We start from the raw sequence: 27236 nt of genomic DNA on the forward strand, positions 1-27236 counted from the left end.
GTCCCCTATGTCTGTGAGCACATTGGCAACCATCGAGGTGGGGAAGCCCAACACCCCTGCATTCTCCACCAGCTAGCTCCTCAAGGGGGCTCTGCATATTTTTTTCATTTTTTTTTTAATTAACTTTTTTTTAACTATATCAAAAAAAAATAAAAATACAATAAAAAAACATTTCAAACAAACCATAACAAGGGAGTAAGAAAAAGACAACTAACCTAAAATAACTACTTTACTTGCAATATGTTCCTACTCTACCCCAAGAAAATAACCTAACATAGTAGCATTTCTGTGAACTTGTTCCTACCATACCCACCAGAAATTAACAAACCATAGTCATTCCTGGGCATTCCCAGAATGTTAAATTTACCCACAATATCTTTTCTGTTCTTATTGGGTTATTGTTCCCCCTTCATTAATTGCTCTCTATCGCTAGTTGCCCTACATTCTACATTATAAACCATTTAGAAGAGAAGGGTTTCTTTCTTGAATGTGCAGTGGCCATTTCTGGTGCAAGATGTGCTCTTATCAAGAAACAAGTGGATTTTTTTCCTAAAGTCTTTTCTAATTTAATTTTAATTCTAATTCAATTTCAATTTAAAAGTTCTTTTTAAAATACATACTATAAGCATTTTAATTTCTTCCTTGCTCAATTAGTTCTCAACACCCTTTGGGATAAAAAGGCAAGAATGTTTCCTGTGCCTAAACTCAGCTCCCCCCAATTCCTTTTGAAATGGCAGCTGCTGCCACCAATACACTTCTCTGAAGGAATCTGTCCTTTGCCAGGGGAGATTAAGTATTCAGTCACTGGCCACTTGTCACTGGCCAGCATGTAGAAAAGGGAGCTGGTCAGCAATCATTCCTTATCCCCTGCAAAGCAACCTTCTCCCTGACTTTCTTTACTTGTTTTTCTCTTTTCTTTTTCTGCCTTCCACAGGCTGGAGTATAAACCTTTTAGTCTTTTCAACCCTGTTAGAAACAAGAACAGAAATTTGATCTAGCATTAACTACCTAGTCCGTCTTCCCTGAACCAAAGATAATTAATTGAGCCTGAGACCTAAAACTTAAAAGTAGAAATTAAGGTAAATGCTCTTTCTTCTTCAGCTGTCTCCAAAACAGGTAGGACTTTGTCTAGCAGAATGATTTATTCAGAGTGCCATATTACACTCTTCTGTCGAAGTTGAGAAACAGGAGCATTTAAACATTGCTGCTAATGGGGGCAATAGGGGTGGGAGAAGAGTGGGACATGGACAGTGACCACATTTTAGTAAATGGTGGCCAAAGTCTCAGAGTTGTTAAGGGGTGGTCACACAGAATCCCAATACCTATAACTGAATAGTTACTGAGTTTGCCGGTTTGGATGTTTTATGTCCCCAGAAAAAGCCATGTTCTTTGATGCAATCTTGTGGGATAGACATATTAGTTGGGATTAAGTTGGAAAGTTTGGATTAGGTTGTTTGCATGGAAATGTGCCCCACCCGACTGTGGGTGATGACTCTAATTGGATAATTTCCATGGAGGTGTTACCCCACCCATTTAGGGTGGGTCTAAATGAAATCACTGGCGCCATATAAATGAGCTGACAAACAGAAGGAACTCATTGCAGCTGAGAGTGACATTTTGAAGAGGAGCTACAGCCAAGATGGACACTTTGAAGAATGCACAGAAGCTGAGAGAGTAGCTGCAGATGAGAGACAGTTTGAAAACAGCCATTGAAAGCAGACTTTTTCTCCGGAGAGGCTAAGAGAGGACAAACATCCCAAGAGCAATTAAGAGTGACATTTTTGAGGAAATTGCAGCCTACGGAGGAATGTCCTGGAAGAAAGCCATTTTGAAACCAGCACTTCGGAGCAGACGCTGGCCATATGCCTTCCCAGCTCACGGAGGTTCTCTTGACACCACTGGCCATCCTCCAGTGAAGGTACCCAATTGCGGATGTGTTACCTTGGATTCTTTATGGCCCAAGATTGTAATTGTGTAACCAAATAAACCCCCTTTATAAAAGCCAGTCCATTTCTGGTGTTTTGCATCCCGGCAGCATTAGCAAACTAGAACACCGAGTGCCTAAAATTGCCAAGCACCTTTCTTGGCACTGGGGCCTGAGAAATTCCCTGCTCTGGTGAAACCCACATTCTAGGTGTAGAGACAGGCAATAAATAAGTAAACAGTATGAGTGTCTTCCCATTTTTGAGGAAGATAATATCAGGGTTAAAAAGGGAGGAACTTTTCAAGTGCATACTCTTTAAGACCTGCTACGATGGCAAAGGCTTTTGCATAACACTGATTACCTTGCATTTCTACTGCACTTTTATATTTCATGTCTCTTTTGTCATTTTTCTTCCAAGCCACACTGAGATAGGCTTATTTGGCCATAAGAATATTTCTAGAATTTGAACTTGGATGCTGTTCTGGTTTTCTAATGCTGCTGTTATGCAAAATACCAGAAATGGATTGGCTTTCATAAAAGGGGTTTATTAGGTTACAAATTTACAGTCCAACGGCCATGCAAATGTCCAAATTAAGGCATTAACAAGAGGATACCTTCACTGAAGAACAGCCGATGGCATCTGGAAAACCTCTGTTAGCTGGGAAGGCACTTTGGCTAGCGTCTGCTGATCCTTTACTGCAGGGTTCTGGTTTCAAAATGGCTTTCTCCAAGTCTTGGGGCTTGTCTCTCTTAGTGTCTCCAGAGCAAACTCTGGGCTAGCATCTCCAAATGTCTCCAAGCATCTCCAAGTGTCAGCAAGCATCTGGGTCTCTCAGCTTAGCATATCCCAGGGTATTTTTCCTCTCCTTGCTCTCTGTTGTGAACACCCTTTAAAGGTCTCCAGTAAACTAATCAAGACCCACCCTGAATGGGTGGGGTCAGTTCTTCATGGCAGCATTCAATCAAGAGATCAACACCCTAATCAAAAAGATTAATAAGTCTGTCCCACAAGATTGCATGAAAGAATATGGCTTTTGGGGGGACATAATATATCTAAACTGGCACAGATGAATTTTACCCAAAGCATTTTTTCTTCACCTGGGCCTCACCAGGTGGTGACAGCTTAAGTATCAGACTTTGGAACTGAAGAGCACTACCTTTTTAGTTAAGTTTGTTTTGATTTCTGATGGGCAAGTCTCCCTTTTTCAGTCTCCTTTTCAAAAAGTTTATCTTGTCTTGCTCTCAATAACTCTTCCATATAAATTGTTTAATCAGCATCTAAGAAATCCTATTGAAATGTTTACTAGGACTGCATTAAATTTATAAATTAGTTGGAGGGAGTTTGAGAAAAAGAATACTGCTCAATCCAAGAATGTAATATCTTCTTCTATTGATTCATGTGTTATGTCCTTCAGTAAATTTTATAGCTTTCTCCATAGGATCTTTTTGTTGTTGTTGTTGAGATTGTTCACACACCATACAACTATCCAAAGATCCAAAGTGTGCAATCAATTGCCCATGGCACCACCATACAGCCGTGCATCCATTACCACAATTAATTTTTTTTTCAACTTTTAGAACACCCTCATTACTCCAGAAAAGAAACAAACACACACAAAAAATGAAACTCAAATCCTCCCATACCCCTAACCACCCCCCCTCCATTATTGATTCATTGTATTGGTACAGTACATTTGTTATTGTTGATGAAAGAATATTAAAATACTACTAACTGTATTATATAGTTTGCAATAGGTATATGTTTTTTCCTATATGCCCATCTATTATTAACTTCTAGTTAAAGTGTCATACATTTGTTCTACTTCATGAGTGAGATTTCTAATATTTGTACAGTTAATCATTGACATTATCCACCACAAGATTCATGGTTTTATACATTCCCATCTTGTAACCTCCAGCTTTCCGTCTGGTGACATACGTGACTCTGAGCTTCCCCTTTCCACCACATTCACACACCATTCAGCCCTGTTAGTTATTCTCACAATAAAGTGCTACCATCACCTCTGTCCATTTCCAGACGTTTAAGTTCACCCTAGTTGAACATTCTGCTCATAATAAACAACTGCTCCCCATTCTTTAGCCTCGTTCTATATCCTGATAACTTACATTTTTCATGTCTATGAGTTTACATATTATAATTAGTTCATATCAGTGAGACCCTGCAATATTTGACCTTATGTGTCTGTCTTATTTCACTCAGTATAGTGCCCTCAAGATTTCATCAACCCATTTTTTTTAAGATAGTTTTGTTCACACACCATACAATCCGTCCTAAGTAAACAATCAGTGGTTCCCTGTATAGTCACATATTTATGTATTCACCACCATCGCCACTATCTATATAAGGACATCTCCATTTCTTCCACAAAGGAGGAGGAAGAGTCAAAGAAGGTAGAGAGACAAGAGAAAAAGAAAAAAAGAAAACAAAACAAAACATGACAGCTAGGAAGCAACAAAAGGAAAGATAGCATTAAACTAAAGTAGAATAAAGAGTCAGACAACATCACCAATGCAGAGAGTCCCATACCCTTCCCCTATGCCCCCCTCCATATGCATTTAGCTTTGGTATATTGCCTGTCTTCTATTAAAGGAAGCATAATACAATGTTTCTGTTAACTATAGTCTCTAGTTTGCATTGATTGTATTTTTCCCCCAATCCCACCCCATTTTTAACACCTTGCAATGTTGAAATTCATTTGTTCTACCTCATTACCTTTTATCACAGTTGTTGAGCACCCTAGGTTTCACCGAGTTATACAGTCCCAGCCTTTATCTTTCTGCTTTCCTTCTGGTGTCCCACATGGTCCTAACCTTCCTCTTTCAACATACTCACAGTCATCTTTGTTCAGTGTACTTACATTGCTGTGCTTCTGTCTCCCAAAATTGTGCTCCAGACCTCTCACTCCTGTCTTTTCCTTTCTGTCTGTAGTGCTCCCTTTAGTGTTTCCTGCAGAGCAGGTATCTTGTTCACAAACTCTATCATTGTCTGTTTGTCAGAAAATATTTTAAGCTCTCCCTCATATTTGAAGGACAGTTTTGCTGGATTAGGATTCTTGGTTGGTGGTTTTTCTCTTTCAGTATCTTAAATACATCACCCCACTTCCTTCTTGTCTCCATGGTTTCTATTGAGAAATCCGCACATAGTCTTCTCAAGCTTCCTTTGTATGTGATGGATTGCTTTTCTCTTGCTGCTTTCAGGATTTTCTCTTTATCTTTGATGTTTGATAATCTGATTATTAAATGCCTTGGCATAGGCCTATTCAGATCTATTCTGTTTGGGGTACACTGCGCTTCTTGGATCCATAATTTTATGTCTTTCATAAGAGATGGGAAATTTTCATTGATTATTTCCTCTGTTATTGCTTCTGCCCCTTTTCCCTTTTCTTCTCCTTCTGGGACACCCATGACACATACATTCTTGCTTTTTGTTTTGTCCTTAAGTTCCCAGAGACGTTGCTCATGTTTTTCCATTCTTTTCTCTATCTGTTCTTTTGTGTGTAGGCTTTCAGGTGCATTGTACTCCAGTTCCTGAGTGTTTTCTTCTGCCTCTTGAGATCTGCTGTTGTATGTCTCCATCATGTCTTTCATCTCTTGTGTTGTGCCTTTCATTTCCATAGATTCTGCCAGTTGGTTTTTCGAATTTTCAGTTTCTACCTTATGTACGCCCAGTGTTTTCATTATACACTTCATCTCTTTTGCCATATCTTCCCTAAACTTTTTGCATTGATGTAGTGTTAGTTGTTTAAATTCCTGTATCTCAGTTGAAGTATAAGTTTGTTCCTTTGACTGGGCCATAACTTCATTTTTCTTAGTGTAGGTTGTAGCTTTCTGTTGTTTAGGCATGGTTTCCTTAGTTACCTCAATCAGGTTTACCCAAACCAGGACGGGCTCAGGTCTTGGAAGGAGGCAATAGTATCAGGTCTCTCTGAGGGTGTCTTAGAAGATTGATGCACCCTGTGAGGCCTCAAGTCACTGTGCTTTTCTGCCCAGCAGGTGGTGCCTGTCAGCCTGTAGCTCCAGACTGGTTTAAGGAAGTATGGCCCGTGGCTGTTTTCCCCCAGGCTCAGCGGTCTGGCTCTGAATGGAAGGCAGGTAGTAGATCTTGGCACCGCCTCCTTCCTCTTAGGGAAGATACACCCCCTAGGGAGAGGTCATTTGCATTTGAATAGTCTCTGACTCTGCTATCTCCACCCTTGTCTGTGTCTGAGCACTGGGAATTGAAAATGGCTGAGGCCTTCTCCACTGAGCTGAGAAAGGAGCAGAAAGCCCCCCTTCAGGGTCAGTCCACGGCCCCCCTCAGTTTCACCTGTCAGCCAGAGACAGCACATGTCCTCTGGGCTTCCCCTCCCTCCCAGAGACGCCTTCCAGCTCTCCAAGGTCAGTCATCACCAAAAGCCTCTGTCTGCTTGTTGGGGATTCATAGCTTTTATTGAGCAGTCCACATTTGTTAATTAAAACCCCAGTTGGAGCTCAGCTGAGCTATATTTGCTTGCTCAAAGGGTGCTGCTCTCTAGCACTGCGAGGCTCTGCAGTTTGAGCTGTGAAGGGACGGGCCTCCCAGCTTGGATCTGCAGTTTTTACTTACATATTTCATGCTGCAATCTCGGGCATTCCTCCCAATTCATTTTGGTGTAGGATGAGTGGATGGTCATGTTTGTTGCCCCGCAGTTATTCCAGATTATTTACTATTTGTTCCTGGTTGTTTATTAGTTGTTCCAGGGGGACTGACTAGCTTCCACTCCTCTCTATGCCGCCATCTTCTTCCCACCTCTCCATAGGATCTTAATATTTGTTTATTGTAGTTGACAGTTGTATCATCTGCAAATAATGAAAATGTTTCTTCACTTCCAATCCCAATCTCATTTAATTTCATTTTTTAATTTTTATTTCAGTAATATATATGCAACCTAAAATTTTCCCCTTTAACGACATGCAGATATATAATTTAGTGGTGTTAATTATATTCACCCAATGTTGTGCTACCATCACCATCCTCCATTATCCAAACTTCCACCACCCCCAACAGAAATTCTGTACAAACTAAACTTTATTTTCCCATTCCCTATCTCTTCTCAGCCCTTGTTAACTTGTATTCTGATTTCTGACTCCACACATTTGCTTATATGAATTATTTCATATTGGTGAGATCATACATTATTTGTCCTTTTGTGTCTGGTTTATTTTACTCAACATGATGTTCTCATGGGTCATCTATGTCATTGCATGTATCAGAACATCATTCCTTTTCACTGCTGCGTAACATTCCAGTGTATGTATATACCACATTTTGTTTATCCATTCATCTGTTGATGGACACTTGGGTTGCTTCCATCTTTTGGCAGTTGTGAATAATGCTGCCATGAACATCGTTGTGCAAATATCCGTTCAAGTCCCTGCTTCCAGTTTTTTGGGTACATACCTAGAAGTGGATTGCTGGGTTATATGGCAATTCTGTACATTCTGAGGAACCAGCAAACTGTTTTCCAGAGCAGCTGTGCCATTGTACAGTCCCACCAACAGTGAATGGATGTTCCTGTTTCTCCACATCCTCTTGAACACTTGTTCTTTTTCTTTTCTTTTTATTTAATAGTAGCCATTCTATTGGATATGAAAGGGTATTTCATTGTGGTTTTGATTTGCATTTCCCTAATGGCTAATGATGTTGAGCATCTTTTTATGTGCTTTTTGGCCCTTTGTATGTCTTTGGAGGAATGTCTATTCAAGTCCTTTGCCCACTTTTGATTAGGGTTTTTTGTCTTTTTCTTGTTGATTTGTAGGATTTCTTTATAAATTCTGGACATTAAACCCTTATCTGATAATGTGGTTTCCAAATACTTTATTCTTCAGGTTGTCCTTTTGCTTTTATGATGAAGTCCTTTGATGAACAAAAGCTTTTAATTTTGATGAGGTCCTGTATATCTATTTTTTCTTTTGCTGCTTCTGTTTGGGTATAAAGTCTAAGAAGCCATCACCTAACTCAAGATCCTGAAGATGCTTCCCTATGATTTCTTCTAGGAGTTTAATAGCCCTGGTTCTTATATTTAGGTCTTTGGTACATTTTGAGTTAAATTTTGTATATGCTGTGAGGTAGGGGGGTCCCTTCATTCTTTTGAATATGGATATCCAGTTTTCCCAGCACCATTTGTTGAAGAAACCATTCTTTCCCAACTGAGTGGACTTGGCACCCTTGTCAGAATCAGTTGGCCGTAGACCTGAGGGTTTATTTCTGAACTCTCAGTTCAATTCCATTGGTCAATACATGTGCCAGTACATGTTTTAACCATTGTAGCTTTGTAATAAGTTTTAAAGTTGGAAAGTGTGAGTCCTACAATATCATTCTTTTTTTTTTCAGGATGGTTTTGACTGTTCAGGGCCCTTTACACTTCCAAATAAATTTGATGATTGGCTTTTCCATTTCTGCAAATAAAGCTGTTGGAATTTTGATTGGGATTGCTCAGCCCTGCCATATTACTGCAAAAGCAGCAATAGACAATACCTAAATGAATGAATGTGGCTGTGTTCCAATAAAACTTTATTATACAAAAACAGGCATTGGGCTGGATTGGCCCACCAGCTGTAGTTTGCTGACGCCTGGTATAAAGATAAGTATGACTTTTCTTAATCTCCAAACCAGTATCCCAGGGAGTTAAGCAGAAAAATAATTTTCATGTACAAATAGTCTCCACCTATAACATGAGTTTTTCTGTAAACTTTGATGATTCGTATTCTTTTAGAAACTGTGGTATGGTTTTTTTTCATAGAAAGTGTTACACTAGTGGTTAGACTTGTAACAAAACCAGACTGTCATATTGGTTATTTTTAGAAGTACTGCAGAGCAGTAACATCATTTCACAATATGGGTTAAATAGGACTTTTTTTTTTAATTATGAAAACTTTGAGACGTTAAAAAGTAGACATACTATCGTGAACAAACATACAGATCACCTCTATGTATATCTGGAGCTTGCATTTCTAAAAAAATAGGGACTTTTTTTTCATAACCACAGTGCCATTATCATATCTTAAAAATTTTCAGTAATTCCATGTGACCTTTACTACCTAGTCCATAATTATACTTCTATGATTGTCTCAAAAATGCCTTTTGACAGTTGACTTGTTTAAATCAGAATCCAAACAAACATTTGATTATTATCTCTCTTAGATTTCTTTCTTTAGAACAGGCTAAGATCCCCCCACCCTATCCCCTGCCTTTTCAATGTCTTTGCCTTATTGCAGAAACTGGGTCAGTTGTGCACATTATTGATTTGCTTCCTTGGGTGGTAGTTTATCCTATATTTGCCTGGGTTTTCTATACCTAGAAGTTAGCCAAAGAGGCTTGATTAGATTCAGGTTGAACTTTTTTGGCAAGAAGTCTCCATAGGTGGGGGGCTTTGGGCTTTGTGTTGCATCACAGCAGGAAGTACGTAATATTGGATTATCTCCTTTTAGTGATGGTAAGATTGTTTACCTTTTTAGTAAACAGAACTAGGAAAAACTATGAAATTGCAGTTTTTTAACTTTTTACTTTGAAATACTTTCAATCTTACAGGACAGTGACAAAAATAATGCAGACCCCATTACAGAGAACTCCAACATATCCCTACATCCCTTGATATCCAGATCCATGGGTTTTAACATTTTCCATATTTGCTGTATCATTCTGTCTATCTATTCAGCTATAAATCTATTTACCAATCCATTTTCTGAACACTTGAGTTTAGATTTTATACATCATGCTCCTTGAAAACTTAATACTTCCATGTACATTTTCTAAGAACAAGGATGTTCACTTATGGAACCACCTGAAGTACAGTTGTCAAGTTCAAGAAATTTAACATTGATATAAAGCTTGCAGTTTACATTCCAATTTTTTTTCATATGTCCCAATAATGTTAATTTTTTTGAGCCTTTTGTTCTCCCTTGCTAGATCCCATTCAGAATCATGTATTGAATTTAATTGTCATTGTCTGTTCAGTTGCTCTTTTTCTTTGTTTTAATTGCGGTAGCCTATACACAACATAAACTTTCCCATCTCAGCCACTCCCAAACATAACATTCAGTGGGATTAGTCACATTCAGAATGTTGTGATACCTGAGGACCTTCCATCACTGAAACTTTTCCATCTCCCCAAACAGAAACCTTACACCAATTATGTATTAACTCCCCATTTTCCCTGTTCCTCACCCCCGGCAAGCCATATTCTAATTTCTGTCTCTGAGATTGCATGTTCTCCAATATTTTCTTTGTAGTTACCATAGGGCTTAAATTTAACATCCTAAATCTATAACAATCTCATTTGCTTTGATACCAACTTAACTTCAGTAGTATATATATGCACTCTGTTCTTATACTCCTCCATTCCCCCCACCTTCCTGTAGTTCCTGTCACAAATTACAAGTTTATACATTATGACTCGTTACATTGTATGCATCTGCCTTTTACATCCTGTAGGAAGTATCAAGTGGAGTTACAAACCAAAAATACAATAATACTGGCATTTGTATTTACTCAGGTATTTACTATCACTGGAGATCTTTATTTAGTCATGTGGCTTCGATCTATTGCCTATTGTCCTTTCAATTCCTGTTAGTTTTTCTTGCGGGGCTGTTTTAGCAGTGACAGACTCCCTCAGCTTTTGTTTCTCTGGGCATGTCTTAATCTCTCCCTCACTTTTTTTTTTTAATTCAGTTTTATTGACATATATTCACATATACCATCATCCATGGTGTACAATCAACTGTTCACAGTACCATCATATAGTTGTGCATTTGTCACCCCAATCTATTTTTTGAACGTTTTCCTTATACCAGAAAAAGTAAAAATAAGAATAAAAAATAAAAGTAAAAAAGAACACCCAAATCATCCTCCCCCACCCTATTTTTCGTTTAGTTTTTGTCCCTATTTTTCTACTCATCCATTCATACACTAAAGGGAGTGTGATCCACAAGGCTTTCACAGTCACACTGTCACCCCTTGTAAGCTACATTGCCGTACAGTCGTCTTCAAGAATCAAGGCTGCTGGGTTGCAGTTTGAAAGTTTCAGGTATTTACTTCTGGCTGTTCCAATGCATTAAAACCTAAAAAGTGTAATCTATATAGTACATAAGAATGTCCACCAGAGTGACCTCTTGACTCCATTTGGAATCTTTCTGCCACTGAAACTTTGTTTTGTTTCGAGTCCCCGTTTTGGTCAAGAAGATGTTCTCAATCCCACAATGTCGGGTCCAGATTCATCTTTGGGAGTCATATCCTGTGTTGCCAGGGAGATTTACACTCCTGGGAGTCAGGTCCCATATAGCGGGGAGGGCAGTGAGTTCACCTGCCAAGTTGGCTTAGGTAGAGAGAGAGGGCTATATCTGAGCAACAAAGAGGTACTCACGGGGAGACTCTTAGGCACAATTATAAGCAGGTTTAGCCTCTCCTTTGCAGTGATGAGCTTCATAAGGGCAAGTCCTGGGATAGAGGGCTCAGCATACCAAACAGCCAGTCCTCAATGTTTGTGAGAACATCAGCAACAATCCAGATGAGGAAGCCCAACAGTTCTGCATTTTCCCCCAGCTCCTCAGGGCCCTGCATATATATTCTTATTCTCTGTCCAAATTACTTTGGGATGTCTTGCTATTTCACACTAACCTATACAAACCTACCAGGTCTCACTTCCTGTTCAAAGTTCCATGTAATTGTGGTATTTGAACAAACTGTATGAGTTAAATTTTTTTAGGAAATATAGATCCTGCACCAACTAAACATCTCTTCTCTTGATCTCACATGGAAGTTGAAATTTTAAAACACAGTCAAGTATCGTCCTTTACTCTTTGACCTGATTTGCCCTAGTCCTAACCAGATCTGCTTCATTCATATCTCGAATTGAAGTCTGGACACTTTTTCAGCTTTTTAAACAGTTGCTGTATGCGCTAATACTGTCATTCATATCTGCAGAGTTCTAGCTCACTTTTTAAAGACAATTTTGCTGAATAGGGAATTCTTTGTGGGCATTTTTTTGCTTTCAGCACTTTAAATATGTCGTCTTACTGCCTTTGCCTCTTCGATTTCCAATGAGGAATCAGCACTCAATCTTATTGAGGCACCCTCGAATGTGACATGTTGCTTCTCTCTTGAGGCTTTCAGAATTCTCTGTCTGTGGTACCTGACAGTTTGATTATAATATGCCACAGCATGGATCTATTTGGGTTTATCCTGTTGGGAGTTTATGGAGCATCTTGGATTTATGTATTCATGTCTTTTGTTAAATTTGGGAAGTTTTCCATCATTATTTCTTTGAATATTCTCTCTTTCTTCTCCTTTTGGGATTCCCACAATTTGTATGTTGGTATACTTGATAGTGTCCCACAGGTTCCTCAGGCTCTGTTCACTTTTCTTTATTCTTTTTTCTTCTCCTCAGACTGGATGATTTCAATTGTCTTATCCTCAAGTCCACTGATTCTTTCTTCTCCAGCTCCAATCTGCTGCTGAACCCCTCTAGGGAGTTTTAAATTTCTGTTACTGTGGTCCTCAGTTCTGTTTGGTTAGTGTTTATAATTTCCATCTCTCTGTTGATATTCTCTTTGTGTTCATCTGTCGTTTTGCTGATTTACTTTAGTTCTTTGTCCATGTTTTCCTTTAGCTCTTTGAGCGTATCTAGGACCTTTTTTTTTCCAGAGCAATGAGAATATTCTCAAATTGATTGTGTTGGAGATGCACAACTCTGTGGCTATAACTAGAGCCATTGATTGTAAACTTTGGATCGATTGTGGGTGGGGAAGATTTTGTTTTTGTCTGGTATGTACCAGGTCTGGTCCTCCTCAATGATGGTTTCTAATGCTTTAATCTTCTCCTTTGTGTGGGCCATTATGTCCTGTTTCTTTGAATGTTTTGTGACCTTTTGTTGCAACTAGACATTTCAATGTTTTAATGTGTTATTGCTGGAATTTAGACTCGGAAGCTTCTGTTCCTTAAGCTTGTATGCATCTGGTGTATGACAGAGCTTTCCTTGATTGCTAGGAGCTAACAAAAAAAAAAAAAAAAAGGAAAGAAAAGAAAAAAAAGAGGAAGGAAAAAACAAAACACCTTTCTTAGTCTTTGCATATTGACCTTTGGGAGCTGTCTCCTTGAGGGGTTATCCATGCCATGAGATTTTTAGTTTCACATGTTGCTCAAGCAAATGCTATGAAATGGGTCAGGTTAAACACTGGGAATTTATTTGCTCTTGGTTTTGATGTGAGGAAAAAGGTCCAAATCAAGGCAACATCAAGGCGATGCTTTCTCCTCAATGACTGTGGCATTCTGGGGCTGGCTACCAGAGATTCTCGGTCCTCAGTTTGTTATATGGCAAGGCACCTGGCAACGGCTTCTGGTCTCTCCCTTCTCTTCCAGGTTCCAATGATGTTCAGCTTCTGGCTGCTCCATCTGTGGCTTTCTCTCTGTGTCTGATTTCATACCGCTTATAAAGGACTTCAGTAATAGGATTAAGAGCCATCCTGATTGAGGTGGGCCACGCCTTAAGAAGTAGCCTCATCAAAAAGTTCTCCTTACAGTGGGTTCATGCCCACAGGAATGAGTTAACTTTAAGAACATGGTTTTCTGGGGTCCATACAGTTCCAAACCACTACAGTGAGTTTAGAGAATAGCTCCAGGCCAAAGCATAAAGGCCTTCCTGATCCTTTCTTGTGTACACATTGTCTTGGGCATGAGCCTGTGGCTCTAGAATTCTCTTGTTTATGTGGTTCTGAAGGCCTCCTCTTTTCTAGGAAACTTTTTCCTCACAGTTCCGGGTGCTGCTCTGCATGTCTCAATCAGCAATCCCTTGCCCCAGGCAGCATGACTTGACTGCTCTCCCACAGTGTTCTGAAGAAGTTCCGTGAGCTGCCTTCTACATGCAGGGCAAGTTCTAGCATGCAAGTCCCCCGGGCCACCATCAGTGAGACTGGGCACCATACAAGCTCCCAGTATGAGCATAAGGGTTACTGTACTCCCCCCAGAACCAGGACAAGGGAGCCACACTGGGCAGGAGCCAGATCCAGATTGGGCAGGTAAGGCACTGTGGGGGAGGAGCCAGCTAGGGCACCAGGAGGTCTTACCGCTTCTAAGTAGCCTTGTTCTTGATTTGGCGCTTGCCTTGTTACTGCAGTCCTTCAATTATTTTCTGGATCTTTGAGAAAGATGCTTCTGCCACATCTTGCTGGTTGTTAAAAGCTTGTGTGAGAGGATGGATCCCCGAAATCGTCTCACTCTGCTATCTTGAATGGGGCAGTACCTTGGAAATTACATTTTTGAAAAGAAAATAATATCAAAAGTTCATACTGATAATTCCATTGTTTTTTAACTTTGAACCTTTGATTGTTAAATATAACACAGATAAAGAAAACAGTGTAAAACAGATATACAACTTAAAATTATTATGAGGTGAGCATTTATGCGGCTCCGGAGGTGGAATTTGCCAGCCATCCCAGGTGCTTCCTTCCTGGTGGCCTTTCCCAGTCGTAACATCCTCTCCTCCTCCTGAGAGCAGCGACCTCCCAGCTTTTCAATGAGCACTTTCTTTCTGTTCTTCATCATTTTTTACCAGGTGTACACCAGCCAACAATATGTGTACTGAAAATAATTCATACATGCTCTCTTCATTCCCCATTTTTTTTAAAGATACACTGTATCTGCATTGTCATAGCCTATAGCTGTTTACATTTATAATTCTCATTAATTATAGCTCTATCATCCCAATCAGATTTAACATTAAAGGGTTTTTTATTTCTTCTTTTACACTTGAATCTTTCCTTTTACATTGAGAATCTTGGTTCCTAGCTGTATTTATTAATTATATATTATCTTTCTATGTATAAAAGTTTCACCAAAATAATATCAGTATTACTGTTAACAAACTAGTGAACGGAATTTAAGATTTCCTAACATTTCTCCTTGGCATATATTCTGCTAATGATGTATAGTCAGAATGTCATGTTCTAAAGTCACTTGAAATAAGTCCTTTTTTTTCTCTGTGGTCTTATCACCACTTTGATATATAGTTAGATAGATTTATTTGTTTACAATCCCTACAGGAATTGCTTTGCTTCTTTTTAATTTACTTCTTTTTTTTGAATTTCTAAAACGTTTATGTTTTCAAAGTCAACACTTCGTAACAAGATGCATTCAGGGAAGTCTTGTTTCATCCTTGTCCCCTTCAGATTATTCTCTCCCTCCACATTTGGTAGTTATTTTTATTTTTATTTTTTTAATTTTTTATTATTTTTTTTTTCATGGTAGTTATTTTTAAAATTAGGTTTCGATTCATCCTTTCTTTTTGCAACACTTAGCATTATATGCGTATGTGTTTGTATTCTCCTTTTTCCACAAAAGGCAGCATTCTATATATATATATATAGTTCTGTACCTTGCTTTTGTTACTTAATAATATGCATGGAAATTGCTGTTTATCAGTTTATAGGGCTCTTCCTTGTCCTTTCTACAGGTGAATAGTATTCCACTTTGTGAATTTACCGTGCTTTATGCAGTCCCTCACTGTGGGTCATTGTGTTGTTTAGTCTTTTGCTTTTACTAATAATGCCACAATGCACAGCCGTAGACAGGAGTCATTTTGTATTTTTGCCATTGCATCTTTGGGATAAATTTCTAGAAGTGAGGTTAATTGCTGGGTAAAGGATAAATGCATGTGTGATTTTCTAGTGTGCCAAAATCTTCACAGAGGTTGGATCACTTTAGAGTCCCACTAGTTATATATGATAGTTTGTTAAGTTTTCTGAAGTGAACTGGAAGCTTATCAATTGGTTACTGCACACCTTTTTGGAGGAAAATGATTTTGGCCATGAAAGAGAAGAATGTGGACTCTAGAGAAATGCTTCCCCCTTGCCAGACTTGGGGTGAGGGGGGGGGAACACCTGTGTGCCCACGGGGTGCTCTGAGGAAGCCCCAGAAATTCCGCGTGAACAGACAGATGTCCTTAAGTCTGAAAGACCTTGCATGAGTCCGAGTGCTTCTCCCCATGAATGAATTTGGGAACATCCTGTTTAAGAAAGAAAGGTTGAAGACCCTGAGGAGTGAAGTTAATAATTTAGAGGATATGAAAGCATGTTATGAACGTGAAGTTATGCATGGTAGTGTTTTAGAGACTTAAAGTGAGATCACCTAGAGCAGTAAAATATTTTGGTCTCCCCTATAAATAAGAGTGGGCCAGGCAGTCTTTTCTCTGACTCCCTTAGAAAACAGCTAGTTGATCACCAGAAGCCTTTTTCTTTGTCCATTTCTTTAAGTTTTGGGGACTTGGAGGAAATCATTACTTTGTTGAATTTTTGTTGCATGACAAGGAGTTATTCTAGTTGCTGAGAGATAGCTTCTCAGCCTCCCAGAATGTTAGATTTTTAACTCAGGATCTCACAAGCACATCTTTAGAACAGTGCCAACACATAGTTGGTGCTCAGTGTTTGTTGAATGGATGAAGGCAAGATCTCCTCCCATGCTGTGGCTGGTCTTTTAACTTGATTTAAAGCAGCAGCTAGCCTAGTGGAGACTCAGGGAGCCTTTACTGGCATGAGATGGCCGAGTGTCACATCCGAGCGCTCCCACTTACTACCGTGTAACAGTGGGCAAGTTGCCTAACCACTCTTTGCCTCATTTTCCTTATCTGTAAAATTGGTGTAATGACAATTGCGGCATCCCAAAGGATGGTTTAAAAGGATTAACTAAATGCTGCCTATTATTTTATCACTCTGGGGTTTTACATTTTGATGCAATCAGATTTGCCTGTTTTATGGTTTCTTATTTTTGTGTCACACTTATTGAGAAAACCTTCCTTATCCTGAGGTATTTTTCTAACATTTCTAAAAATTTCTGTTCTGATGAGGATAGAAACAAGAAGTTTACAGAAAAGGAAACCTTGGTGGCCAATAAATCTGTAAAGAAAGATATGCAACCTCTAGTAATCAGGGAAATGTGAGCTAAAATAATTAGTAAGATTGGTGAAACGGAAAAAGCTTGAACCTTGCTGACACTGGCAAGGATGATGGGAAGTGGGCACTCCCAGCAGGTGGGAGGATAAACTGGTGCAACCACTTTGGAAAAATGCATACCCTACCACCCAGGATTCCAAGGTTCAGGTGTGGTCTGGGGACCTTCCAGGATGTCCACAAGGTCAAACTATGTCCATAATCCATATTGCACATATAATGCTAATACTAAGAGGTATTTGCCCTTTTCACTCTAATGCTCTCCTAAATGTCCATTAGAGTTTCCCCAGACCACAGGATATGTTGGTCTCCACAGACTGAGTGGTGAAGCAGATGTGAGAATCCAGCCATTTTCTATTAAGCTAGACATTGAAGATATTTACAAAAATGTAAAACAATGCTATTCTTCTATGTTTTTTTTTAAATACAGCTTTTCATAAAAATTTTTGTTAACATGTAATGGGTTTGTTGTTATTTTTTAATGAATTGATACATGTTTTTTAATTCCTTAGTTTTAATTTCTAATATGATAAATATTAATAGGTACAACTCCCATAAAAAAAGCTCTTTGGAGACCTTAATTTTAGTAGTGTATGGGAGTCTCTACTCTAGAGCAGTGCTGTTCACTGTGCAGGTTGTCTTCATTAGTGATATACAAAGTTATTTAAGTGGGTTGTATCAAGCTTTTAAAAAAGTGAATTAGAATAAAATCTAAAAATCAGTACATTGCATATAATGTTAAATATTTTGTAAAACTTTTATTTCAGTCTTTTATATGTGTACATATAGAATATAGAATTGTAATGTTAAGTGGGCTTCTTGATGTGGGTCATGGTCAAAAAGTGCAAAAGCCCCAGAAGAACTCTCAGCATGTGTCGGGCAAGGAAGCATGTACAAGAATGGTCATTGTTGCATTGTCTGAAATAATTTGGGAACAGACCTTAAGTATCAACAAAAAGGGGATGGATTAAAAAAATGTGAAAGATTGATATGGAATCCTATATAGCACTTAAATGAAATTAACTATTTGCGAAGAAAACTATATTTTTGTAAATGTATACCTATAAAATGATACTGTATGTTCTTGGAAATATATGTGCACATTAAGCTACTTTAGAACAGACTGGAAAGGATGCACATCAAAATCATGATACTGGTTGCCCCTGGGGAAGGGAATGGAGATGACAGGTAAAGGGGAGACCTCAACAAAATCTTTAATTTTATTTTAAAAAGGATTTCACACTTTAATTATCAGTACACATTAGTGGGTACATGAGTGTTTATACACACAGACACACATGCACAAACACACCCACACACACACATGTTCTTTTCTTTAGTAAGTTGGCAGCTCCCACAAGAGAGAAAAGGAAATAAATCTAATATTGGACATAGATGGTGAAAAAAAAAAATGAGATAAACTGCCAGCTGTAATGTAGAAAATATGGAATCATGATAATTTATTTGGTTAGCAAATATTTACAGTCGTGCTTGTGTCAGGTTCTATGATCAACTCCTTGGGGCAGCAACACACTCAACAGAGGTCTCCATTCTTGTGGCATTTACCATCTAGGAGGAAAAGAGCATTTTACAGGGTGCTCCGTATGGCTGGACACTGAACACCTTGCAAGTTCTGTTTTATTGCTTCCTCACAGCAACCATGTGAAGCGGGTACTGGGACCTGCATTCTAAAGATAAAAGATAGAGGAAACTAAAGCTTAAAGAGGCTCTGTAATTTGCCCGCTAGTTACCCCAGACATGTGGGAAGATGGAGATGTTCAGGGTTGATTTGGGCAAGTTTCTTCAAGGTCCTCTGTTTCAGCTTATCTGAACTATAGAGTGAATAGACATATAATTTTTTGATTACTCATTTGGGGACAGGCCAGGCTGAGAGAAAATCCAAAAGTAGGCCTTCAGTGTTGTAACCAATAGTTTTGCATGTTTGTTCATTAAGTCTTTTTTTTTTTTTTTTTTTAATTTCTTTAAAAACTAGTAGTTTTACTAAGAAGCCAGTTGGGCTGGTTGAAGTGTTCTCCCTTGGAGGTAGCCTTAAGGGAAGGGAAAAAGGTAGAGAAATAAGGGAAAACTGGGCATTCTTGGACTTAGGAGGTGACTAAAAAGTGTATAAAGCTACCTAGCTATGGAGTTTCTGGATAGAATGTAGCAGCGGCATCGCCATCGCCATCATCCTTTTCCTCTCTTTCCTTCTCAGGAGTACTTCTTGCAAGCAGAGCTGACAAGTAATGTTCTAAAAACAGGAGTGGTTCACTGCTGTGTGGGGCAGTGCAACAACGCCATCCCCGTTGACACCGTCCTCACAATGAAGAAACTCCCCATCACTTACGTGCGTGGCTCTTGGCAGCAGCTTTTGCTTCACATTGAGTCGGCTTCGATCCCTGAAGTTGTGTTGCATGTCAGCTGTGTGCTTATCTGGGTGGCGAGTGAGAGGGAAGAGAAATTTGTTTGTGTCTTCCTTCAGGGCATAGTAGGTGCCTTTCATATGCCAGGCACGAGAATTGTAAGATCTACCTGTGTGACAAGGACTCTGTCATCAAGAGGCAGGCTAGATAGTGTGGTGTGGGAGGGCTTAAGCCTGCTGGTGAGATTGGATGGTGACTGGACAGCTAAGAAGAGTACTGTCTACCTCAGGGGCCCAGTTAATCTTCTCCTGATTCTTCTTTCCTTGACTTGAAAGATTCTGGTTTCTGCTCTAAGGGAATTTGTTAGCATGGCGTCCACTCTAGATGATGGTGCTGCAGGAAGTGTCTCTCCCCTCAGAGGGCTTGCATGGGTCCAAGCTCATGAGCCTCATGATGCATGTCCCCTTGGCAGCTAGGTCAGCAATTCAGTGCTTCTTGGTGGAAAACCTGTGTTCTTGGGTTGTTCCCCTGACCTTGTTTTCTTATCCACCACTGCAGAGCAACAGGAAGGAGAACAAGGGTGGCTACCTGTGCCACTCCTGTGTGGAGCAACGTATTGGGCCCTTGACTTTCCTCACGGCCACCCCAGAGCAGGTGCACGCCATGGAACGCACCGTTGAAGATATAATGCTGCCCAGACACGAGGCCCTGCTCTTCCTTGTCTTCTGAAAGCCCGGACGAGCATTCTCCATGCTGCAGAATGCTTTGCTGTGCACTCCAAGTACTCAGAGAAGCCAGTGTGGGGTAGGGTTCCCGTTCTCCTGAGACTCTGAGTGCATTCACAGAGCGGTCTTTGAGGAAGAGGAAACCAACCAGAGGTAGATTTGCCATTTCTCCATTCCCTCTAGGTAGCCAGGTTCCACTTGCCCATCCGCCATATGCATCAGGTGTTTTTTTGATAAAAAAACAAAACAAAACATTTTATGTATTTAAACTTTTATTACAAGGTTTCAATTAAACCGGCGTTGCAGCACTGGCAGACCGCTTTGTGGCACCTGGCTTCATCACTGTTGTCTCTGATCATTCTCCAGCGTTCTCTTCTCAATAGCTTTGTCCCTATTCACATGATACACCAAGCAGATTATGAGAATTGATTTCTAGGGTGATAATTCATGCATCAAAATGGGATTTTGGTGCCATGGGGATTCACACATGTATAAGACATAGAGTGTGCCTTTGTCATTATGGCATTCATAGTTTAAACAGGGAGACAACATAAATACATAAACAAGACAAGTACAAAGTCTGGTAGACAATAGTAGATTTCTCATTTTTACTATAGGTAGACCCGAAGATCAGAAATACTTGAGATGGGAAGTGGGAGCTGGGCAGCCACTCTGGAGGGGAAGTAGAGGAGAAATGAGAAGCTGGTGACAGTTGCAATAAAGCTGTTCCTAAAGAAACCACCGGTGGAAAAACTCACATCACTTAGATATACAGGGGTCTGGTGTTTCCACATTTTTGTCATGCTGCAGTGTTTGGGATGCTGATGGCAGGTGACAGATGGGCACAGCCTTGCATCTGTCCCAAGGAATTCACCACGTTTGGTCTCTGCGCTGAATGGAGCTGTGTTGAGGGGCAGACCTCACAACTTCAGTTGTGACAGTCTCCTCTTTAACCTCCCCTAGATCAGGACTCTAGTGGAGCTTCGAATGTGGGCCAGGTGGATAAAGCAAGAGTGGATTGGGCCAAGGATGCTTGGAAAGGGTTGGAATGCCAAATGGATGTTTGCATATTGCGGAAAATTCACAGAATTGGACCTGAAGACAGAGTTAGGCTATTTTAATGAAAAAAGGATGAGGGTATTTGGTCTACCTGGACAATATTCCTGGTCTAGCCTTATCTGATGCTTATAGATAACTTGGACTAAAACAGGAATTGAAAAGAAAATTTCAATTTGAAAGTGTCAAAATATTCAGTATCCTTCACAAGAGGGATTTAGGGGGAGTGATGTTAAAAGAGGGATTCATTAACATGTTTTCTAGGAATCTAGTTTTTTGAATCAGAGAGGAAGAAGTTTATTTATTGGAAGGGAATTCATGAATTCATTAAACTGTCTTTAAGCATCTGCTATGTAGCAGTACCATGCTAAGTAGTGGATGCACAGTGTCAAAACATGGTCCCTGACCTCAAGGAGTTTGCAGTTTAATAAGTATGATTTAGTTTGAGGTGAAAAGTGTTTTGAGAGGGATACATGAGTGCTTTAGGAAGAGAGGATGGGTATCTTTATATCAGAGTAGAGCCATAGATGGCTTTCCATGGAAGGTGATGTTTGAGCTGTGTTTAATAGTATGATTAGGAGTCAGCTTACTATTAAAGAAGGAAGGAATATTCTAGGAGGAACACCATGAAGGGAAGAAAAAGATGTGTGTGGTGTAAGCACTCTCAGAGCAAAATGTCAGTACTAGCTTTTTGGTACTTATTTTGAAAAATACCAGAATATAGGAATAGGTACTGTAGTTCATCTTTTTAAGTGTTAAGAATTTTTTAAAAATCATTGAAACTAAATATTTGGTATATTTGAAATAGAAAAACAATTTTTAAAATACTTAGTAAGAGAAAATCTTTTAAATAAGTGTTAAGTAACTTATTATAAATTATTAGATAAGAAAAGCACTACTCAAAATATAAACTAAACACTACATGAAAATGAAAGTTTATTAGCTTTTTTTAATAGTATAGTCTTTAAAATAAAAGCCATCAATAATTTCATTTCGTTGTGATGCATTTTGTACAACATATTCTGTACAAGATTTACCACACTAACTGGGAGAATAATGTTTTTCTCTGATTCCTTAATTTTTGAATAATCCCATTTCTTATTTGATAACTTAGAGGAGAGCTTTCTGAATTATTTTATGAATCTACAATCTATAGATACCAAACTCCAGTTTCTGTTTCAAAGAAAGCATTTCTGATTTGTCTCCATATTCTTTGATTTTTGATGCAGAGTTATCCATATAAAAATAAATTCTGTTGTCATTTTCTACTTGTTTAGAAAGTATTTGAAATAAAATGAAAATTATTCTTACAATAGAACTGTCACAATACCATCAAGTATTGTAGACTACGCATCAGTTTTTACTTTCAGATAAATTATTCTCAAGACACAAGTGTATCAGATGTGAGATTTTTTTTTTTTTTTTTTTTTTTTAATAATGAAGTGATGTTATTAGACCAACCAAAATACTGGTATATGGATACTTAAACATTTCACAGCATACCAAGGTCTGGCATGGTAATCACTGTAGGTATGACTCTGCGGGAAGTGCTTGGGGGAATAAGATGGTAATGTTTCTCTTTTGGAGAGGAGGAAATAGAGGAACGTCTCCTGTAAGGGACTAGGCACAGCTGAGGGCAGGGGACCACAGTAAACACAAGGCCATTAGAGGAATATTTATGTAATAAATGCCAGTACCTCTTAGCTGCCTTCTACTTAGCTTCCAGAATGCTGCCGGCTAAACCTGTATAGGTGGAAAATGCCCACAGAGAGGAGAGATCAAAGATTCAGGTGAGAGGGGATGGTTGTTTGAGGGCAGGGAGGGAGGGAGGGATTACGATAGGAGATATGAAGGAAGCAAGGATTGGTGCAGACAAGAAGTGGTTACGGAGGAAGTTTAGGTAGCTCTCACCCAATAATTTTATTTTTTTAGTGAAGTCAGAAATGAGGACCCCCAGAGAGAGGTGTTGAAAGTCTGGAACAGGTGGAGAAGAGAATGGGGTGGAAGCGGACAAAAACCACACAGGATTGCTGGGCAGCAATAACCCAGGTGAAGTTGAGCACCGTCCTTTTAATTGATACATTTTTCTTTTCCTCCAGCAGCCTGGGTGTGGGAACAGAGAAGTCAGTGGTTAGACTCCCAGTTTTTAATAAACTCTGAAGCAGAAGAAAGAAGAAGGTCCCCTGTGGGACCCCCTCGCACCCGCCCAGGCACCTCGCGTATGTCCCTACCCTCTCCCTGTTCGCCGCGTCCGGTCGGCCTCTGGGCAGCCAGCTGGATTGAAAAGGGGTCTTGAATTCTCTAGAAGCAGGCTACTTGTGGTATAGGGTTTTTCCTCAAGCCTTTTCTCTGTCCAGCAGTCTTTCCCTCATCACCTGGAAGCTCTGGGTTTTTAGGAACATGATGTATACCAACAGACTGAAAGCAGACTGCTTTGGATTTCTGGTGAGTGGGCACAGTAAAAGCTGCCCCAGCAGTGAGCCAGGCGGAGTCCCTTCTGCTCACAGCTGCCAGACAGATGATGACCTCACGACACAGCCCTTTCCTAGGTCCCTTTAAACACTTTGGCCTTACTTAGGCTTCAAGGGCTTTCTTAGCAATTTTTTAACAGATATATAAAACTTTATTTTTTTTTAAAGGTGTTCATTTCAGATTTAAAATCTGGGGATTCTCTTTTTCCCCCCAGCCAAAGAATTAATCAACAATGAATTTAGGCTTTGAGGGCCATCTTTGCCTTCCTTTCTTCTTTTTATTTTCTTTCCTTTCTTTTTTTTTTTGACTGGGTATCAGGCCCAAAGCTGTATTTCTTGGAATATGTACACTGTGACTTCCATCCCCCTTTCCCATAATGACAGGTATGTCTGCTTCTGTGGATGCTGGTAGCCAGTCTGCGGGGAGGACAGGAGACGTTTCATCAGGAGCACACGCCCTCTCACTTCTTCCCCAGGCTGCTTTAATCACAGATTCTCCAGGAGCACCCAGGTCGCCTCCCCTCCTATTCCTCACCACCAGTGGTTTTTATTTATTTTATTTCTCCAGTGATGTGGTCCAGGAGATAGAATAGACGGTGAGAGAGGGAGCTTCAAACTCCAGTGTCTAACTTCTTGACTTGATTACTCCATTTGACGTTTTATAGATGCCTCCAACTTAATATGTCCAGAATGTAGCTCTTGATATCCACCCCCACCCCCCACCCCCACAAATTGTTCCCTCACTCATCCTTCCCCACCTCAGTACATGGCCCCACCATCCAGTCAGAAACCTGAGTCCTTGTTTCTTTATTCTCCTTCACCCATCTCCCCACCCCGCCCAGTCTAATTCATCAGCAAGTTCTTTCAATTTTACCACTAAAATCTATCAAGACCCTCCATTTCTCTTCATCTATTCTACCTCTTAGACTAGTCATTATCATGTCTCACCTGGGCTCTGGCAACACCCTCCAGTTGCTCACCATACTTTTTTGGCCCATCTCCATATAGAAGGACATGCAGTCTTAAAATGGAAACTAAATCACCTCCCCTCCTGGGTTTTAACATCAGGTGTTTCTCGATGCAATTGGAAGAGCAGTCTAACTTAGACTGCAGGGAGAAAGGCTGCTTAGCAAAGCCATAATTCTTCCATCTTTCAGGAAGGCCACTTTCATGGTATGCTCATCTTTTAAGGGAACTTACTGAAGGTCCAAGAGGCAGCCGACACATCGACATCCTGTCTTTTGTTTTATTTGGCTTTACTTTTCATTTTTAAAGTGTTCAATTCAGTGGTTCTGGATTTTTAAAAAATCATTTTTCTAATACTACATTTTCTTAATCTGGGCCCATTGTAAAACAGGTAACATTTTAATCACTCTTTTCACAACCATATAACAAAGGGTCACTGACCTCCCAGCCTAAAATAGTAGGGTCTTTACTATACTCTGTCCTACTTCCTCTAACTCAGCCAATTTCACATTTTAGGGTCTTTTACAACATCCCCCACTTCTGTTACCAAATGGCTGCAAGTAACCAAAACACAAAACACAAAAGAGCATTCAACAGAAAATTTATTTCACCTAGGAGCCCAGATGAAGGCAGGTTCCAGGGGTAGCAGTTGTCCAGCATTGTGGTTTAGAACCCAGGTTCTTTTTCTCCTCCCATCCCTAGCTCTGCCCCCAGGCTGGCTTCTACAGTCATTGTGTTCAGATGCAGTGGTATCAGGGGGAGAAGTTAGCTCATCTTTGTCTTTTAGGAACAAGAAAACCTTTTCCAGAAGCTCCCCTAGTAAGCCTCACATTTCATTGGGCAGAACTGGGTGACCGGCCATTCCTGAACCCATCACTAGCAAGAAGGGGTGGCTTAGAATGACCAGGAGTTTCTTCCCTAGAGTTTGGGATGAGGTCAGCTTCCTTTGGTGCACATGACCTTTGGAAAGAGAGTAAATACCTTAAAAAGTTGGAATTCATTTGAGAAGGAAGGAGAGATGTAGGCAGCCACCAGTACAGAAAGATTTCATAAGTAGATCTCATGAGGAAATTTAACAGTGGAGGAAACAAAATTAATATTTACTGGGCGCCTCCCACATGTTGGACCCCATCAGGCCTTTACCTACATTGTTTCATTTAATCCTCACAGCAAACCTAGGAAAGCAGGTGACAATATCCTTTTGCAGATGATGAAACAGGCTCTAAAGAGTCATCTGGCCTGGACACTCTGCTCAGGATCACATAGAATAGAGCTTGAATTAAAACTTGAGTTTGATTCCAAACTCCATCGTCTTTCCACTACTCCATGTAAAGGGTTGGAATTAGAACCCTTCAAAAAATCACATTTGTTTGCCAAACAGGAAGCATGGCTGTCTCTTAGTCATGGAATTCTTCAAACCAACTTCTACTCCCAAATAAAAAGCATAGCTACTGTAATTACAAAGGACTGGGCAGGGCCACTTAGGTGCCCTCTGGACAGCATTTAACTCAAAGGGCATTTTGAAGATGATACACTTGTTATTTGTGCTTTGGGCTCTCTGCCCAGAGAAGTGAAGCAGCAGCCCTGGGAGGATCACCATGTTGACGGTGATAACATCTCCCAGAAGATTCTGCTGATGGCATTCAGTTCTCTCCAGTCCCTTGCTCCTTCAAGCCTCTTTTCTCTTGTTTTCAATTTTGTGAAATACATATTTAGTGAGCAACCATCCCAGAACTCTGCTAGCTGGGGTGGGGGCTTCATGAGAAATAGGACCTCAGCCTTATCCTTTCCTGTCAGCCCTACAAATTGTTATCCAGCTGGTTTGTTCTCTTTCCTGAACTTGTCACCTGCTTTCCCCTGTTTAGAATGCTCCCTGCCCATTTCTATTTATTTAAATTCCACTCATCCTTCCAACTCAAATCCCATGATCTTGAAAGTGCTCCTCAAACATCTAGGCCTTATAGCAATTTCTTCCTTTACTTGCTTTACTGAATGCAGTTGCAGTACTGTAAACACAGTACACATGGCACCTATTTTCCCCTAACCTGAGGTATGAGGCTTTTGTTTTATTTTTGTTTTGACCAGACTGTAAGCATTTTGAGGGTAAGCACTAGGTCTTAAATTTCAGCATCTGTCATGTCTAGAGAGACAGACATATATCAGTTAACTAAGCATTTTGAAATATCTCATTTGATGCTTAAACCTTTATGAGAAGGGTTATACATGTGTTATAATCCCCTCTTAAAGATGAGGGACTATCAGTTCATATATTTTTTCCAAAGTGACAGAGCTAGCAAATGGTAGAATGAAAACTTGAAACTCAGGCTTTCTAATACCTACGTTCTTTCCACTGTACAAAGGTGGTATTTAGCAGGATGCCACATTAATAAAATAGATAATAAATGTTAGAAGCATTCAGAGGCAGATGACTTTATAAATCTGAGTAGTTAATGAAGCCCTCTAGAGAAGGTAAAACTTGAGCTGGTTCTTGAAAGGTGGATTGGCTGTAGAGAGGATGGGCGAGGGAAAAACAGATGGGCCAATTAATGCAAGGTGCCTGATGGGTGAGGGCAGGAAGATGCTTCCTGGGCAGCGGTAGGAAATGAGCATGGAGAGGCAGAATGGGGCGAGATTGTGGATGGCCTCTGTCCAGTTGAATTGAGTGCTCTGTGTGATCCTAAGCACTGGACTAGAATCATTAGTAAAGTGCTCTTCCTGTGCAGTTAGAGGGTAGGAGGGTTGCCAAGGGAATCACCCT

The 27236-nt window shown here is 39.9% G+C and overlaps 1 protein-coding gene across 4 annotated transcripts in view; it reads left to right on the forward strand.

The window, feature by feature from the left end:
- The window catches only part of FBH1 (F-box DNA helicase 1), a 62112-nt gene extending 41813 nt beyond the window's left edge, over nt 1-20299 (forward strand). For all 4 annotated transcript variants that reach the window (XM_037845814.1, XM_037845817.1, XM_037845816.1 and 1 more), the window contains 2 exons: nt 19113-19244; nt 19819-20299. In XM_037845814.1, coding sequence (XP_037701742.1) covers nt 19113-19244; nt 19819-19989 — 303 coding nt within the window. In that variant the 3' untranslated portion in view covers nt 19990-20299. The remainder of the gene's footprint in view (nt 1-19112; nt 19245-19818) is intronic.
- The last annotated feature ends 6937 nt before the right edge of the window (nt 20300-27236 follow it).

Source organism: Choloepus didactylus, chromosome 8 (genome assembly GCF_015220235.1).
Source record: "Choloepus didactylus isolate mChoDid1 chromosome 8, mChoDid1.pri, whole genome shotgun sequence".
NCBI lineage: Eukaryota > Metazoa > Chordata > Mammalia > Pilosa > Megalonychidae > Choloepus > Choloepus didactylus.